Source organism: Melanerpes formicivorus, unplaced genomic scaffold, assembly GCF_026170545.1.
Source record: "Melanerpes formicivorus ecotype bairdi unplaced genomic scaffold, bMelFor1.0.p_v2 SCAF_50, whole genome shotgun sequence".
Classification (NCBI taxonomy): domain Eukaryota; kingdom Metazoa; phylum Chordata; class Aves; order Piciformes; family Picidae; genus Melanerpes; species Melanerpes formicivorus.
The window spans coordinates 444660-461256 of NW_027142402.1; the positions used below are offsets into that span (position 1 = coordinate 444660).

Here is a 16597-nt window from a genome sequence, read left to right on the forward strand (position 1 = left end):
TGTGCCACAGCTTCAGCTGCTGCAGGAGCACAGCAGTGACAAGGAAACAAGAACCAATTCCTCTTTCAACAGAAATGTGCAGGGTTCTCTTAATATCCTCTGAGATCAAATGAAACCCCAAACATGTTTATTCTGCTCTTAAGCATACACAAACTGAAGAAGTGATCTCTGTGGGTGTTGCTGATCCAGCATTTGCACTTTTGACTATGGGCCTGCAGAAAAGCCGTGCAGGGCTGCAACGTGAGCTGCTTCGAGCCCTGATGAACAGCACATTTAAAGGCTTTTAAAAAGGAGGTCAATGGTGACCTCTGGGCCATGAAGCACTGCATTAACAGTTCTGCAGAAAGAGAAATGATAAGGTATGAAATGAGTACTCAGAAACTAGAACCTTATCAGTAAGAGTTTGATTCAAGCCTGTAAGACAAATTGCTCAGCAAGACAAGTCACCTTCCCGCTGTGCTGGGGATATAGCTGCATTTCCAATGCAGCTGCCTATCTCCCTCATCGTGTCTCCTCAACTTGATATCCTCACATTCAGGATCTGCTTTACATTTCCTAAGCATCCAGTTCTTATTCTGAATATCTCTTGTCTGAGTAGCCATACAGCTACCCTCCCAGCATAATTATCTCCTCTCTTATCTGACAATGTAGCATCAAGCACACCCACTTTCAAGTGAGCGTAACAGCGAACAAGGAGGGAGCTGTGCCCTGCCCTCGGCCGTGCCAGAGAGATTCATTCACCCAGGACAAAAACCACTGCAACTCCAAGACACCCTGGTTAGCTGGACTGTGCTTCATGCACTGTCCTCCCCTGAAAGCATCCCAGACACTCTCCTTTTATCATGTCTTGCTTTGCACACTTACCTGAGCATCAGTGGATTTTTTAAGGAGCTCTTCCACAAATTTCCAATTGGACTCCTTCTGTTTCTGAAAAGTAACAATTATCAGTGTGAAACAGCAACTGTACTCCCCACAGCAACCAGTGTGGAGCAACAGCAAAATAAGCAGGCAAGAGATCTGCAGAAATAGTTTGTTTCACAACAGCACACTGCAGTCAGCACCTCAAACAGCTTCTTGGGGTTCATGAACACATCTGACAGCTGTCCTGAAAACCAGGCCTCCTAACAACATAACTGAAAATAAAGAGCACACAATTTAAACTGCTCTGAGTGACTGATTTGCAAGGCAAACCTGCACTCGTAGTGCAGCAGAAGCACGTGCAGGCCTGCACCACGGGCACAAGCAGTGTGCCTTGCCATGTCTTTAACAGTCTGCAAAAAGGAGGAAAAGGAACACACCTTTTCAATTTAAAAAGTACTGCTAAATCATTTTTCTCAAGCCAAGCAGCCAGGACTGTTCTGGCCAGTTTGGTAAGGAGCTGGCAGGGCAGGAAAAGAAATGCAGGGTAGGTGCTGTATGGCCCCTAGTTCACATTCTGTATCGTGGGGAGACAGGCGATTACCTCCTTGCGTCCATTGGACCATGCTAAGGAAGTAAAAGAGTTGCAGGGCAAAGGATATTAAAAGGGAAGATGCTAAACCCACAGATTTGAGCTGAGACCCTCTGGGTTTGCAGGAAAAAACCCCTGCAAGGGCTAACAGTTGGCTACCTGAAGAGCCACACGGAGCCTCTCGGCTGGAAGCCCATGTTTGCTTATCTTGCCACGCAGTCATTTCAGATTATTCTCCTCAAAGGGCAGACTTTTAGCCCCAAGTAAACCTGCCTTTATTTCTCTAGCCCCCAGCATGCTGAAATTGACCCCTGCAATGTTCAGAGGTAGCAAATCTTCCCACCAGGTCCCATTTGGTTTTTAAATGCACACCTCCTGATCTCAGAAGAGCAAAGTGAGACCTGGAAAGAGACAGGTCCTGTACATGCCTCAGTACAGAGGATGGAAGAAACCTAGCCAAAAAGCTCTAGTGGTAAAAAATGTTTTCATGTGTTTGAAATGTAAGTTCCATATATATGAATCACTCCACACTGAGTTATCTTATAGGAGCGAAGGGAAAAATAAAAAGAAGCAAGTCTGAAACCTAGTTAGAATGTTAAAAGCTTCCATAATAACCTCAAGGCCATGCATACCACATTAAAAAACCTGAAAATCCTCCACAGCTGACACAGGCTTGGAGGCAGCTCTTGCTTCTGAGCACATGAATAACCATCATGGTGACACATCACCCTCCCACCTCTCAGCATCACTAATTAAAGGCAAGCACGTGTCAGATGTTTAACCACCAAAGCTCCTCTGCACCCTGATGCAGCTCCACTCACTTCACAATTGTACCACAGGCTGCTCCCTCTTGCAGTGTTCAAAAAATGTTACAGGCCGTGATTTGGAGGTGGGGGGGAACCTAAAGAAATGGCAACCCTCAACCATCTAGGAGAGCACATTCCTGGGGTTGGTGAGAAGGCTCCTGTTGCTGCCAGAGCTTTTGTAAGCACTCAGAGAAAAGTGAGGCACAGCTGGCAGTCTGAACATGAAGACCACAGAAATAAGGAGTGTGCACAGGATGGTCTCATGATTCACAAATCAAGACTTGGAAATTCTTTTCTCCCAGGTGGGCTCTAAGGAAAACATCTTATTTAATCTTGGGCAAGTCACTTCCTGCCACTGCATCTCAGATTCCTCTTTTAAAGTAAGAGCAGCAGACATTCCACTCTGCATCTGTTTGACTTACTGAAATAACACAGTGCCTGGAGCAAAAAATAATCTCTCACGAGGCTAAATGCATAGTAAGGATCAGCATCAGGCAGTGATCAAAATAAGCAGCATCACTGCATTCTGATTGCGGCACAAAACATACCAAACCCAGCATAAAGGCTGCTTCACGCTGGAGCCTGTGTCCAGGCTAGGAGGAACCTTTTCTCTCCAAGTTCCTCTGATAAGCAGGGACTGAAACAACTCTGTCTTCCCAGTGTCCCTCTGAAATGCATTATGGGCTGTGGTCCTGCCCCAGCCAGCTCAGTGCAGCCTCCAGGTGTGGTCTGCAGGCTGCTTCCTTTTGCTGTGGTACTGGCAGAAACAATACTGAGCAGCCTGCCATGGGACACTAAAGGATCTGCAGAAGCATAAGCATCCTATATCCATCATGCTCTCCAGCCACCAGAAATGGCCATGAGCTTTCCAACTAAGCATTCAAGCACTGAGTTACCCTAACCCCTCTTCTCCAGTTGTATTCTCAGTGACAAATCAGGGACTTTGCAAAGTCAGACCCAATTAATCCTTACTCTTATCAGAAAGTTCCATTTCACTTAGAAGTGGGACGGTTCCTGTGTAACACCACCAAGTGTTCTGCCAGTAAAAACAGCCAAAGTCAGAGATGCAAACAAATGAGAGCACCTTGGGGGCACCTGGAGAAAAGCAAACCCACCTTGGCATCGGGATTCCCGCTGCGGTCATACTGGTAGAGCGATGCCAGGCGAGTCACAGTCCACCAGCTGAAGCTCAGTGGGTCCTTACACTGAGCTGCCTCACGAGCAGACATCCTCTCAGAGCCACTCTGCCTTTCAAAGACGTTCTTCAGAGCTTTGTTCACCACGCTCCAGAAGCCCTGTGGGAAAAGCAGAACTGACTCTAACCGTGCTGAAGAATGAAGCCCATGGTGCCACTTCTCTCCAGTGCTGTCCTCTTGACACATTTGCTTTCACAGAGAACAAGCAAGATGACAACCAAACAGTGTTCAGGCTTCAGTGCCAGGCTGACCTACAGTCTGAAGGGCAGCAAACTGATGTGCAGATTCTCTGGCTTATTCCAAGTCTCCTCCAGCTCTGACAAACTCTTTGGCTCAGACACCTCTACCACCAAGTGACCTCTTGCAGCCTGTGCCTATCTTCCCTAATCAGGCAGAAATTCTCTGGGACTTTTTTGTACCTGTATTTCACCCACCTTAACTGGGTCCTGACTAACTTACAATCAAAGTGCAAACACTTGGCACTCAACAAGTTTCACCTGTGTTGCCCAGCCTCACACCTGCTTCAGTAAGGACTAAATAGCTCTACTGCCAGCCTAGAGTCAGGACTTGATGCACACCCAAGACAGCAGCCCAAAGCATCACAGCCAGCCTGCAGTCCTCCTACAACATTAGCTGTGTGCCCTGGTGCACTCATGGCACTCTGGAACCTTTGGTGACCACTGCACACCTAACAGCCCTGCTGCAGTACCTCAGGGGCAGACCCTTTGTTTCTGTGATCCAGCAGCTGAATAAGAAGAACCCATAACTCTTTAATGCAGGTGCAGGGATAATGGTGACCAGTAAGAGCCTCAGAAGGTCTCACCTGAAAGAGAACATGCAACACAATTATTCAGAAGTTTGGGTTGGTGGCTTGGGGCTTTCCTAGTTTGACAGCAGAGGTACAACTGCACATTGCAAAGTGCATTATTGCCTCAACACCCAAAATGCCTGTCACCTGATGGGAACTCTGTCCCAGCCTTACCTAGCTTACACCTTGTGCTATTTCTTACCTTCCTCTGAGCTACCTGCAAACATTTTTTTTGATCAAATGAAAATGGAATTCTGAGGCCTAAGTGAAAAGGACTTGCAGCAAACACAGATTGCTTGCCTGGTGGGAAGGGAAAGAGAAAATGATTGATTAGATTTTCTTGATGGGAAGACAAGAAAAAGATTTCAGATGATTTAATAGCTATTATTGCTGTTGCTTTTAACTGCAACCCCCTCAATGACAAGGCATAATGCTAGTAGCATAATGCTAGTAGCACAGGCTGCTGTTGGCAGGAGGGTGTTGATGCTCCCACAACACCACAGAACTTGCTCTGCTGAGTCTCCTGTGAGGCACGCCCCTGCCACACAGCAAACGGCACAGCTCCAGCCACGCACGGTATTTACTGCCCCATGTTTAACTAAACTCACTCAGACTGATGTATTTCAAATGCAAAGCAGCCTTCTTGGGATTCATCTTTCAGCACCACATTCCCTGAACTGTGGAACAAAACAAGCAAAGCAGCAAGAGGAAGTGCTAAACACAAAGATCCTCTACAGGTTTTCATGGTTCGAAGCCCCACCAGCAGCATATTTGAAACAATCACAGCACAGGCAAAACTGTACTGCTGCTGCCTTAGGACCCAGGCATCCACTGACCTGCATTCAGAGGTGGGAAAATAGTGAGAAAAACTTTGCTTAAACAGCATAATTCAGCAGAGTTTACCTTCAGCAAGGACACAATGGCAGAAATGTGGGAAGAACGAGGGAAGACAAAGCAGCTCATATGGGGTTTGCCTTTAAACAAGGAACAGTCCAAGTCTCAGTGATCAACCTGCACCTCTCCAGAACAAACACAAGGGACTGGGCACCTAGAGACACTGATCCAGCTCTCTGCAGGACAAAGAACCATTGCTATCCTTCCCTGACAATAAAACACCAGGGGTGACACTAATCCAGCCAACACCTGCAACCTGGTGAGATGAATCCATGCCCTACCTGATCCAACTGATACCTCAAATAGTTCCTGAATTTGGAATCCTAATGGTGTAAATGACAAAATCACATCACCACCAGCTGAAGTGCAAGATCCACTTCAGAAAGGCATCTCAAAGAGAACTAGCTGCAGTGGTGCAGCCCCAGCCTAAGAAGAGCTGAGGAAAAAGCTGTGGCAAAACAAGCTACTGTCTTTGCAAAGAGAACAGCTGACATCTCAAAGCCTTCCATCAAGCACCACAGTCAAGAGATATTATTCAAATCTTCCATTCTCATCTACTTATCCTTGGACAGGGGAAGAGGTTGCAGCACTTTCTGATAATGTACCAGACAGAAGTGATCCCCTACAAGGAGGGAAGGTAACAGAGTTCTTTGCAGGGACCCCCTACAAGGACAGTCACCCCATGCTGGCACAGCCATGCCCCTCTCTCCCATGAAGAGGGAGCAGTGCAACCATAACCCATAAGGTGCTGTTGGGCAAGTGTCCAGCTAGCTTACTGCTAGGGTTGCAGTGACTCTTTTGTTCCTGCTGAGTTTGAAAAGCTGCTTTTTGCACCTACAGCTCTAAACCTCTCAGCCTGTGCCACATTTGGCACTGAAGCTGGAGGACTGAGCTCAGGCAATGTGGCACTCGCTCCTGCTCTGCACACAGTGCATTTCAATAGTGCTCTCTCACTCAGCTGCCAGATGGTCATGAATAAATAACACAATTTGGGCTCCTAACAAATAACACTCTTTAAAACATGGAGACAGAAAGCCATACATAACATTTAAAACTTAACAGCAAGAAGTCCTCTGTGCATTGGTGCAACACCCAGCTCGTACAGCTCCCTACAGTTGACTGCCCACCATCCTGGACAGTTACCTTCATGTACTTGTTGATGGACAAGTTGATTAAGTCTGCTATGAGATTTGCACAGTGTGATTCAAACAAACTGGTGCTGGTTAGGTTCTCTCCAGTCAGATTTATGAAGTGGTTGGCATACACCACTTGTCCTGAAACACAGAAGAAAAGGAGCCCCAGTTAGTTCTGGGTTTGGCTGCAAGAACACAAGACAGGACTCTGTTTCTACTCTGTGTATTTTAGAACTGGTTTGCTGAGCTGTCTGTAAACCTATTGTACAAACTCACATGGGGAAGTTCATCCATTCTAAGTCCAACCAGTCCACAATCACACTGAAGTCTGGTGTTATCCTGGCTGACAGTAAAACAGTTTGGCACTTTGCAGCCTTGCTCTGGCACAGTCTTTGTGGTGGAATAAAGATTTATTTATCTGCAGGTCCTTCCTCAGCACATGCCTGTGTGCATGTTCTGAAATCCTGACATGTTTTGCAGATATGCAAGTTGATGACAAACAATTCTGGAGAGGTCTAACACTTTCCTTTGGATGTGTTGATGTAAAAAGCTGGCACAATCCTACTCCAACTTGAGCAGAGATAAAATGGCAAAGTGAAGTAAGTGTCTGCAAGACCTCATCCCACAAGCTTTCCAACAGTACAACTGCCCTGGTATCAGTGGAACAGAAGAGATGCAGAACAAGCCTGTATTCTATTATTGGAAATGTAGGGTGCAGCCCTGAACCCACCACGCTGCCCCTGGTCTCAGCAGTGTGAAGTTTTGTCTCAGCACACTTCAGAGAATGAGCTGAGACCCCAAGAAATTCTCCAAGACACAGAGAAGAGCAGACAACCTGCTAGAGATCCTGATGCCCAAAAGCATGAGCCTTCTCTTCAGGCCATGGATTGCTGCTTTATTGCTCAGAAGCAAGCTAGAAATAAATATGGAACTCCAGACAATGAGTTGCCTCCAACAGTTCTCCCCTCCTTCCTCCAAAAGGAAAAACCCAAGGTACTGCTTTACCCTTTCCTTGCTGCACTCTCACAAGCCCCTCTGTCTGAGGCCCCTTCCTCTGCCCAGCATCTCCTTAGTGCCACACATGGTTAACAACCCAAATTCTCTGTTTCAAGGTTTTTTTGCTCTGCTCTCTTCTTGGACACTCATCCTACACTGCTCTCATCAAATTGCTGCTCACCACTCTGCATTGGTGATCTCTGCAGATGCCCTGTCCAGAGGTGTGTGGCATTAAATACCTGGGTTGTCATTAAAAATCTAGGAATTGTAAGCACCAGTTGAGAACAAGCCTTGGTCAGTTTTGACAAGTGTCCAGCACTTTCACTTGAGCTACATGGTGCACAGAGAGCCTTCCCTCCCCAGCTGTGAGTTCAGCCCATCAAATACCAGCTGCAAATGTTTCTAGATAGATGAGGATGAGAACTCTGGGCAAGTCCTATGTACAGGAGTAAGGTCAAGAAAAATTCTGCATACTTACTCATCATCTTTTCACCTAGTACACAAAGAATTTCCAGCACCAGCCAGTTCACATCCAGGTGGAGGTGCAGCAAATGCCACGATGGGGGAAAGACCTGTGAGAAACACACCCAGGGATTTACTCCTAGCATTGCTTTAGCAAGTGCTGGATACTCTGCTGCCAAAGATGGGCAGACACCTGGCCTGCAGTGAGCACTATGGACATCCCTGACCAAACACAATGTAACAGACAACCTGTCCTTCAGCTAAGGGGAAGGAAAACAAACCAGAAAGCTTCGTGGCCATGAATCCTGTCTGTAGAGCCTTTTAGCCTGGAGAAAGAATAATTCTTACTTAGCCCAAGTTTAATATGTATTGTGACACCCCAAAAATTGAAATTACAAAAGGCATCAACCTTTGCCTGGTGTTGAATAGTAAATGCTGCCAGGACATTGCTAGGGAGCTCACAGAGGTGCCCCATGTGCATGGTCAAAGCATGAAGCTCTTCCACCACCACCGACGGCAGCTGCGCTTCTAGTTCTTCATACGGATGCAGCACTCCTTCATTTTCCACTCTAGAGGGTTCCAGATACCTGGGCACACAGACACATGGTCAGAGCAGGGGTCAGAGGCAGCCACAGCAGCTCAGTACAGGAGGTACAAGTGTGCAGCTCTCACCTAAAGATGAAAACCTTCACATAGTGCAGGAACTCGATGCACTGCCGCCTGATGCCCTCCGCTTCAGAGTGCAAGCTGGCTGCTTGACCTGCAGGAGAGAGAACAGCAGCTACAGCAGCTCTGCCCCACTGGACTCAGAACATCTGCATCCTCCACAGCAGCCTCAGACACACCAGTGCTGCATCCAGACACACCAGTGGCTGGCCTGCTTTGAAGTATACAGTCTGACACCTGGGTATTTCACTGGCTTTTTGACAAGGTGGGAAGCAGAGATCCAAGTAAATGCTGAAGTTCAAGGGAAAAGGAACTACAGAATAGTTCCTTCGTGTCTTTAAATGGCAAAGAACAACAAACAACAGCAAAGAACAACCACCACCCACCACCACAATAGGCAGGTCTGGTTCCAAACTGACTCTCAGTATTTCCACACTAGCTGACATCCCTTGGTTGCCTACATTTGCACCCTCCTGCAGGTCTGTGCTGGTTATAAACTGCTGTGCAGAACACTCCACCAGCCTTTGCTCAGCACTCAAAGCAGCAGCGATCTGTGAGCACTCACTGCTCTAATGAAAGCACTACCCCTCCCAGTGTAAAATTCAGTGTGGCAAACTTACCAAAATCAGATGAACTCGTTTGTACCAGGTCTTCCAGCCTGTGTATCTGCTGCCTAATTAAAGGAACATAAAGGTTTATGGTATTTATGTAGCTAAAAGTTGTTTAACTACATTTTAGTAAGGCCTGGGTAGATCAGAGAAAGGGGAGAGGGGCTGAGCTGTTCCTGCTGAGATTGCTCTGCTGCTTCACTTGAGCACAAAAGAGAAACAACAGCAATTAGAGTAAAAGGATAAATTCTCTCTAGAAAAGTTAAAACTCATCCCAGTTCTGGGGGGCAGAGTAAGCCTTTTTCAAGAAGCTCCTAACTGCCACTGCAATTAAAAAAGAAAACAAGCCTAAGACAGGTAACTGCTCAGCTAAATTCTGCAGGAACTGTTCTTTTCAAGTGGTTTTCAAGTAGTTTCCAGAGATAGCACAGCACTGAACTGAATACATGAAAGGCACAACTGTGTAAGACTTTCAAAAGAAAATGCTGAATAAATTAAGAAAGCTCTCTGCCTCATTTCTTATACAGTCAAAGCAGCCACTACTGAAGGATTAGAAACCAGGATACTTGGAACAAACCCAGACCAAGTGTTCCCATGAAAAAACAGCTGAAAACTGGGAAGTGCCCAGAAGGCTCCAAACCGCCACACTGTAAGCTGCATGTAAGGACAATCCTCCCCCTTAGGTCTCCCTTGCTTGGATAAAATCACTTCAGCTACCCCAAATTACCTGCAGCCACTTAGGTTTTGTGAATTTGTGTTTGTTTTGGAACTAAAGTGGAATTTCTGCAAGATTTTTTCAGTCATTTCAACCCTGTAGAAAGGAAGGAAGGCTAAAGCAGGGCTTCATGAAAGAGGTTGTTGAGGCTGAAGGTTGGAGTCTTGTGTCCATTCAGTGGAGACAATGCAGTGGGCAGATGAAAGGTTTCTTTTAACTAAGTTGTCCTCCCACCTCCTTCATTACAAAATAAATAACAAAATCTGATAATCACAGTGAAGTCAAAGCTTGCATCTACCAAGCAAAGCCAACTGACCACGACTTGAATGTGCTTCCTGCCATCTATGCCATGGTGCCTTACTAACCCAGATCTCCTTCATGATGTTTCACATCACACCCTAGATCAGACCCCAGAGGGATGGCAGAATCCCCTTCAATCAAAGCAGTGTGGGAATATATCACAGATATTTGTGGAATCACACAAAAGCTGCTCTCCCATCCTCTCTCTGGATGTACTGTACATCCTGAGGATTATCAGGAGCAAAGAGGATTATTGGTGATCTGTATATTTGCACTGACCAGATTAAACATCTACATTGAATTAGTCAAACACTGAGCAACTGTATCTGAAGAGATTGCTGAAGCTATCCTAATCCAAACAATTGAGGAATATGCTGCACCCAGCACTGACAGTATTTGATTTTTAACCTCCACTTTTCTTTATGCACAAAAAAGGGACTTAAAAAATCTTCAAAAGACAACTTGAATTACATGCATAGCACAATCTCACTGGAGGAACTCTTACAGAGTTTATTCATACATTCTGGAGCTGCAGCCCTCAGAACTAATCCCCCATTCTGCTGTAATAACTACACTCCCCAGTTTTCATCTGGTGATGGCTCAGATAGGCACTGCTTGCAAACTTATTGTGAACTCACAGAGCATGAAAAACCTGTGACAATTCACTTTTTCCTGTCATTTGGTCCACGTCTGCACCATCACCTGCTGGAGTGTGAGGCAGCACCTTCCAGGCTGCATTGCACTGCCCACAGCCTTTTCAGTCTGCCACCTCCTTAAGGCATGTGTACAGCTGTGAAATACACTGACATTGGCATACCTGAGCAAACCAAAGAGAAATCCACAGGATTCAACTAAAGCCATTTCAGTCACCCACTGAAAGCCAAACATTTCCACTACGTCTTCTTCATAGTCATTTGGAGACGGATCCAGTCTGAGCAAGACCCTGTGAAGCAGAGCCGACAATGTTCATGTGCTCCAACAATGTTCATAGGCTAGGAATGAGCCTAGAGAACACAACAGCTGCAAGGTGCCACGGAGAGCTGTTTGCTGCAGAGAGGAAGGAGCAGTGCTCTCCACAGTTATACATTTATAGCAATATAATATAGAGTACATAAAGCATGTCATAAACTATGACAACTCTACCCTGAAGAGCACAAAATCATGATATAGTCACAGTATATTTTAAAAACAAATAAAAATTTACCAGCTACCACCTTGAAGCATCCTCATCCCTACAAAGGGGCTGAGACAGAGTATGCAGACTGCCTTCAGCAGAGGAACTTGCTGCCTTAGAGAACATCTCCACTTCCAAAGGGTGTATTTGGAATCTGTCTCAGTGTGCACTAGGTGTCTAATAACTAATGCTAGAGCATACATCAGTTCCTCTGTATACACTTAATGGCACTTCTATGGAGCACACTGATAAAAGAAGTGATCTGATGAGAGTCACAGAATGTGACTTCATCATTGCACCTTAAATTGACACTAGGCCATGACTGCTTTTTGCTCTGACTTAGTTAAAACCAAACAGAATTACCTGAAGAAAACCAGGGGTCTGCACAGGCTGTTAAAACATTGCTAATTGCACAAATACAAACTCCCAGCAGGCTGTAGAATAACAAAGGCATCAAAGCGAATTATTGCAGCACTTGCCCAGTTCTGGAGTGTTGTAACACTGCAAACCTGCTACTGCATCTTAAAGCTCACAAAGCTAGGAACTGGACCTAGAGCATGTTCAAAGCAGTGCATCAACACAAGAACCCTTCCCTCTGGTGGGCCACCAAGCTGATCTCAGGCTCATGAGAGCTGAAGAAAAAATGGATTTGGAAACCCTGCCAGGATTCAGAGGAACCAAAGATCAATAGGAAGAGTATCTTAGAATGGTAATATATTTGTAACTGAAAAAAACCCATACCTCTTAAGAGACCCACTTGCTAGGTAAGACTCTGCAGAAAAGCTTCTCCCTCCACTTTGGTTGTCAAAAGCACATGAGAAACAGGGTGGCTTTGAGTTCTCATTCTCCACTTCCATTGCCAACTCCAAGCTGTCAGTGAGAAATGAGGGTGTGGAGGAAGCCACAAAGTCATCGTCCATTGTCTCACCTGACCCAGAAGACAAAGCACATGCATTAAAAACCTTTGTGTTCCTTCAGATAAATCCCATGGTTACAACTCCCCATAAGCTCCCAGGTCACGAGAACACCGATCTGACTGCACAAACTGAGGCACCACCAAGAAATCTCATGCCCTGCCACACAACTCTTCTGCTTTGAGCAGCTTCATCTTCCTCCTTCACAACCTGCTCAGGGATTCACAGCAGTGAAAAGCTGCTGCTGAACAGAACTGACACATCAGGAGGGTAGGCTAGGCTAGGGTGAAAGGAGAGGCAGAAATGCATTGCAGAGGGGAGCTACTTTCAGCAACCTCTCATTCAGTGCCTAGAGGAGCTGTGCTATGAAAACACACCATGCATGCCAGGCCTCCAGCTGCCCATGACTTCAAGGCAACATTCCAGCTCATGATTCTTCTAAGAAGCAGCAAATACACCCCCTGGAACCCTGAACTGTCAGGTTTTACAGCTCAGAAAATGACTAAAGTTGAAGGCTTCCTTTAGAAAAAACTGGCTTCCCAGGAACCTGAAGGAAGAGAAACCAAAGTAAAGGAGAGTAAGATCATGTCCAAAAGAAGTGGCCTGCATGTTTAGAATTAGTGGGTTAATATTTTATACAACAGAACTAAGGAACTGGTGCCACGGAGTTCTACAACAATATGCAAGCATAATTTAAACTCTCAACTAAGCTTTCCCCTTCACTGGTTACATTTTTGACTGTCTGGTCAGCAGCTGCTCTTGCAGAAGCCGGTTTACACCATGGCTAGAGGCTGGCAGGAAAGGAGGCCTGGCTGAAAAACGAACTCAAAATGAGAACCCAAGTTCCTGCCCTCCTCTCCCAGCTCCCTCCCGTGGCTGCAGGCTATGCAGCAGCAGTGCAACTCCTCGGCCACAGCAGGGCTCCGGTGCGGCGATTCAGCGCCGCTCAGCGCGCTGCTGGCACTGCACAGACAGCAGCCAGAGGGGGATGTCCTGGCGCACAAGTTTGCATGGCAAGCCCGTTCCGTTCCGGGCAGCAAACCGCGCCATGCCGCAGGGAACACCGGGGAAAAGCACAGAACTCGGGCGGGCTCTGCGCTTGCCTACCGCACCCCCGACCCAGCGCTGCAGAACTCCCGGGGTGGCCGCAGCCCTTGGGGATCTGCCCCGCACAGGATCCGCACCCGGAACGCCTGCGGCCCAGCGCCGCTTTCTCCTTCTCAAAGCCGCTTTCCCGGGCGAGGCGCGGGCGGGCCGGGCAATTGATCAGCCCTCTAGACCGTGGCGTGAGAGCCGGGGGGGCGGGCTGGAGGGGCGGCGGCCCCTGCGGGGGGCGGCGGTACCTGCGGGGCGCTGCTCCCCTTCCGCGCCCGGACTCCGCTCCGCGCGTCCCGCGCCCGCCGGCAGCTCCGCACCGCGCAGGCGCCGCGGAGCCCATTGGCTGCCGCCGGTTTCTCCTCCCCTGCCGGCCGCGTCTCTCCGCCCCGGGGCCGCGCTCTTTCCCCTCCTCCCCGCAGCTCCTGTTTTCCACCCCCTCCAGGCCGGAGCGCCGCTTGGGGCGCGGTCCGCAGCCGGGCTGGGTAGCATCGCCGCTGCGCGGCTCCCCCGGCCCCATCCTGCCGGTGCACTACCCCGGCAGGGGCTCCTGCAGGGCTTCTGCTTGGCGCAGTCTCCGCCGCGCTCCTCGCATCCCCTCGCATCCCCTCGCATCCCCTCGCATCCCCTCGCATCCCCTCGCATCCCCTCGCATCCCCTCGCATCCCCTCGCATCCCCTCGCATCCCCTCGCATCCCCTCGCATCCCCTCGCATCCCCTCGCATCCCCTCGCATTCCCGTCCCCTGCCTCCTCCCGCCCGCGCTGTGGCGGCAGTGCCCAGTCCGGCAGTGCCGCTCATGGCCCCGTGCATGGAATTTCGGTGGGGATTCCCAGCAGTCGTGTGCCGCCAGCCTCCCCTCCCAGCACTTGTAGCTCGCCCCGGTGCCCCCTGCTCTGGCTGCTGCCCCGGACTCCCCGGCGTGGCCTCTGCCACCTCTCGCACTAACGCCACCACCTTGCCACCGCTAGTACGTACCCCAGTTCGCATCTTCCTCGCTTCCGCAGTTCACTCATCCCCATGCTCCCCCCATGGCATGGGGCAGGAGGTCCTGATCGTTGCTGATGCTCCACAGGCCCTGACCCAACCTGCCCGTGCGTGCCAGGTTCTGGTCCGCCTCCAGACACGACCCATTCTCGCGCAGCATGGAGCTGGTGCGCGGTGCTTGGGACCCAAGCCGAGCGTTGCTCTTTGCCCCTTCCGAAGCGCCCTCACTGGCTGTGACAGTCACCAGAGAACAGGGAGAAGGTCCTAGCCCTGTGCTGGCATAAGACCGCTTAAAATGCATTGCCCTATATCCAGCAGTTTCTGGGTCATCTGAAAAATGACTGTGTCATTTTGGCTTGCCTCGGTTTGATTTCATTTCAGAACGAATGCTTTCACAGTTCTGCCTGGATTTGGGTGTAAATTAGTAGCAGTGCATGAAACTTTTGTTTCCAACAAGAAAGTTGCTATAAAAAGTTTTGCTGTAGCTGCCACAGCTTGCTCTGAAAACTCTCCTGTGATTACAAATGCTTCATTTGCTCCTGTGTCTGTATGAATCCCTCATTTGCTTCCCTAAATTCCTGTCTAATTAAAAACCTCAGTACATCATGGTTAAATAAAACTGCACCCAGGATAACCCTGATTTCCATATGCAGATTTATCTGCACTGACAGCCCCTTCTCCCTCTCCTAAGCCCGTTTCCTCTCTCCCTCCCTCTCTCCCTTTCTCTTCCTCTCTCTCTTCCTCTCTGTCTTTTTGTCTCTCTTATGTCTATTGCATTATGCCTGAATAATTTTCAGCCTCTTTTTTTCCCCTCCTCTCGCATGCACATGCTAAAATAACGAGACAAAGATGCAAGGTGGTTGCTGCAGTCCCTGTCTGTAGGACAAAACGGAGAGCTCTTGATGGCAATGCCACCTTGCTTTTTTTTTTCTTTCTCCCCCCCTTTTTGTCTCTTTTTTCCCCTCACCCATGCTCGATGATTAAACTTCCCCAGGATGCGAAAGGAAAAGGAGCTGGAAATGAAATAGGGCTGAGGAAAACCCCCGTTGCTGCAGCCAGTGGTGTCTGCTGCCAGATGTGCTGAAGCTCCTGGGGTCCTTGACACTAAAAGGCAGTACTAAAATATTTGGAGACAAAAGCTGCATCCTCAGTGATCCTCTCTTTAACATGGCAGCAGGCACCTTCTGGGGGAGAATCAGCAGGCTGGATGGTGAATTGGACTTTTCTCCTTCCTGGGATGAAAGGATCTTATCTATCCCGTGCCAAGAGGGAGCTGAGGTAAGAGAGCTGATCCAGCTCCTGCTTTTTCTTAGTCTGTTTCCTAAGCGTCTTTTCTGGAGCAGCCTTCTGTATTTATTGACATGTTGCTGTGTTTGTGTGTTTGCTTTCAGGGCAGCGAGTGGTAGTGTTTTGGTTTCTTTCTCTCTTCACATCAGCCCAGAGAAAGTTAATTCACAATAGATGTTCAGAGCTGGTTGGGAAGGGTCCTTTTGTGGCTGGTGTGGGGTTTTTAATAGGTTTGTGTTCCCAGAGCAGACTTCAGCAGTGACATCAGCTTCTGCTGCTGCTATTAAAGCTGATTTACAAAGTCTTACCAAAAAAAAAAAAAAAGAAAAGAAAAAAAAATCTCCCCCAGTAACTTTGTGATAAGAAATCATGCTGGGGGTTCACAGGCTGTGTTTGTCGCTGCACTCGACAGCCTGGGAGCCTTACTCAAGCGATAGGCAGATTTTTTTATTATTATTATTTCTAGCACAGAAGCCATGAATGCTGCATAATTAAGTACAGTATTTAATTTGGCTGTTGTGAGGCAAAAGAATAAGGTAATAATTTTTATTGTACTAATCAGACTCAAGATGTTCTCTGTGTTAATTGGGTTAAAAAAATTGCAGTACTTATTAGAAATTCTAATTTCACAATGCAGCACTGACAATAAGCTCAGCCAGTGAATTATTCAGATCTTTAATTTGCTCTCTTAATGACAGTGTTCTGTAATCAGAGTGCAGAGACTGCTTCCTATGCATTATGTATGATGTTCAGGACTTAAATGCAGGACATTATGAAGCCTCTCAGTGGCTCAGTAATTAGTTTTCCACAAGACAGGGCATAGATATTCACAGATAAAAGTCTACAGTTGAGATCCTGCTAAGGTGATGACTCATGCTGCCAAAAGCAGGGAAGTTCAAATGCACGGTTGAGCCAGCTCTCCATTCTCTGCACAGGTGCAGGAGGGAGGAAACTTCCCAACGGGCTGCCACGGTGAGTAGCTGCCGCCGGCCCAAGGGCGCAAAGCGGGAGGCACTGCACTCAGGAACCCTCTTGGTGGCAACTTTACTGGGCGGAGGGTGGAGAGAGAGCTGCAGAAAGGGCAATAATGAGGGGCCATCAGAGTGC

At 47.9% G+C, this 16597-nt stretch overlaps 1 protein-coding gene across 2 annotated transcripts in view; it reads right to left on the reverse strand.

Annotated features, from left to right (window-relative positions):
• The window catches only part of MMS22L (MMS22 like, DNA repair protein), a 43858-nt gene extending 30316 nt beyond the window's left edge, over positions 1–13542 (reverse strand). Inside the window, exons 1-11 of one of the 2 annotated variants that reach the window (XM_068160414.1) lie at positions 13466–13542; positions 11950–12136; positions 10852–10977; positions 9032–9084; positions 8418–8505; positions 8155–8332; positions 7762–7855; positions 6298–6428; positions 4162–4275; positions 3372–3551; positions 865–927 (exon numbers count right to left, since the gene is read on the reverse strand). In XM_068160414.1, the coding sequence (XP_068016515.1) occupies positions 865–927; positions 3372–3551; positions 4162–4275; positions 6298–6428; positions 7762–7855; positions 8155–8332; positions 8418–8505; positions 9032–9084; positions 10852–10977; positions 11950–12128 (1206 nt within the window). In that variant the 5' untranslated portion in view covers positions 12129–12136; positions 13466–13542. Of the gene's footprint in view, positions 1–864; positions 928–3371; positions 3552–4161; positions 4276–6297; positions 6429–7761; positions 7856–8154; positions 8333–8417; positions 8506–9031; positions 9085–10851; positions 10978–11949; positions 12137–12499; positions 12577–13465 lie in introns of those variants that run through there. The other variant, XM_068160415.1, reaches the window with a different exon arrangement.
• Between the last annotated feature and the right edge of the window lie 3055 nt (positions 13543–16597).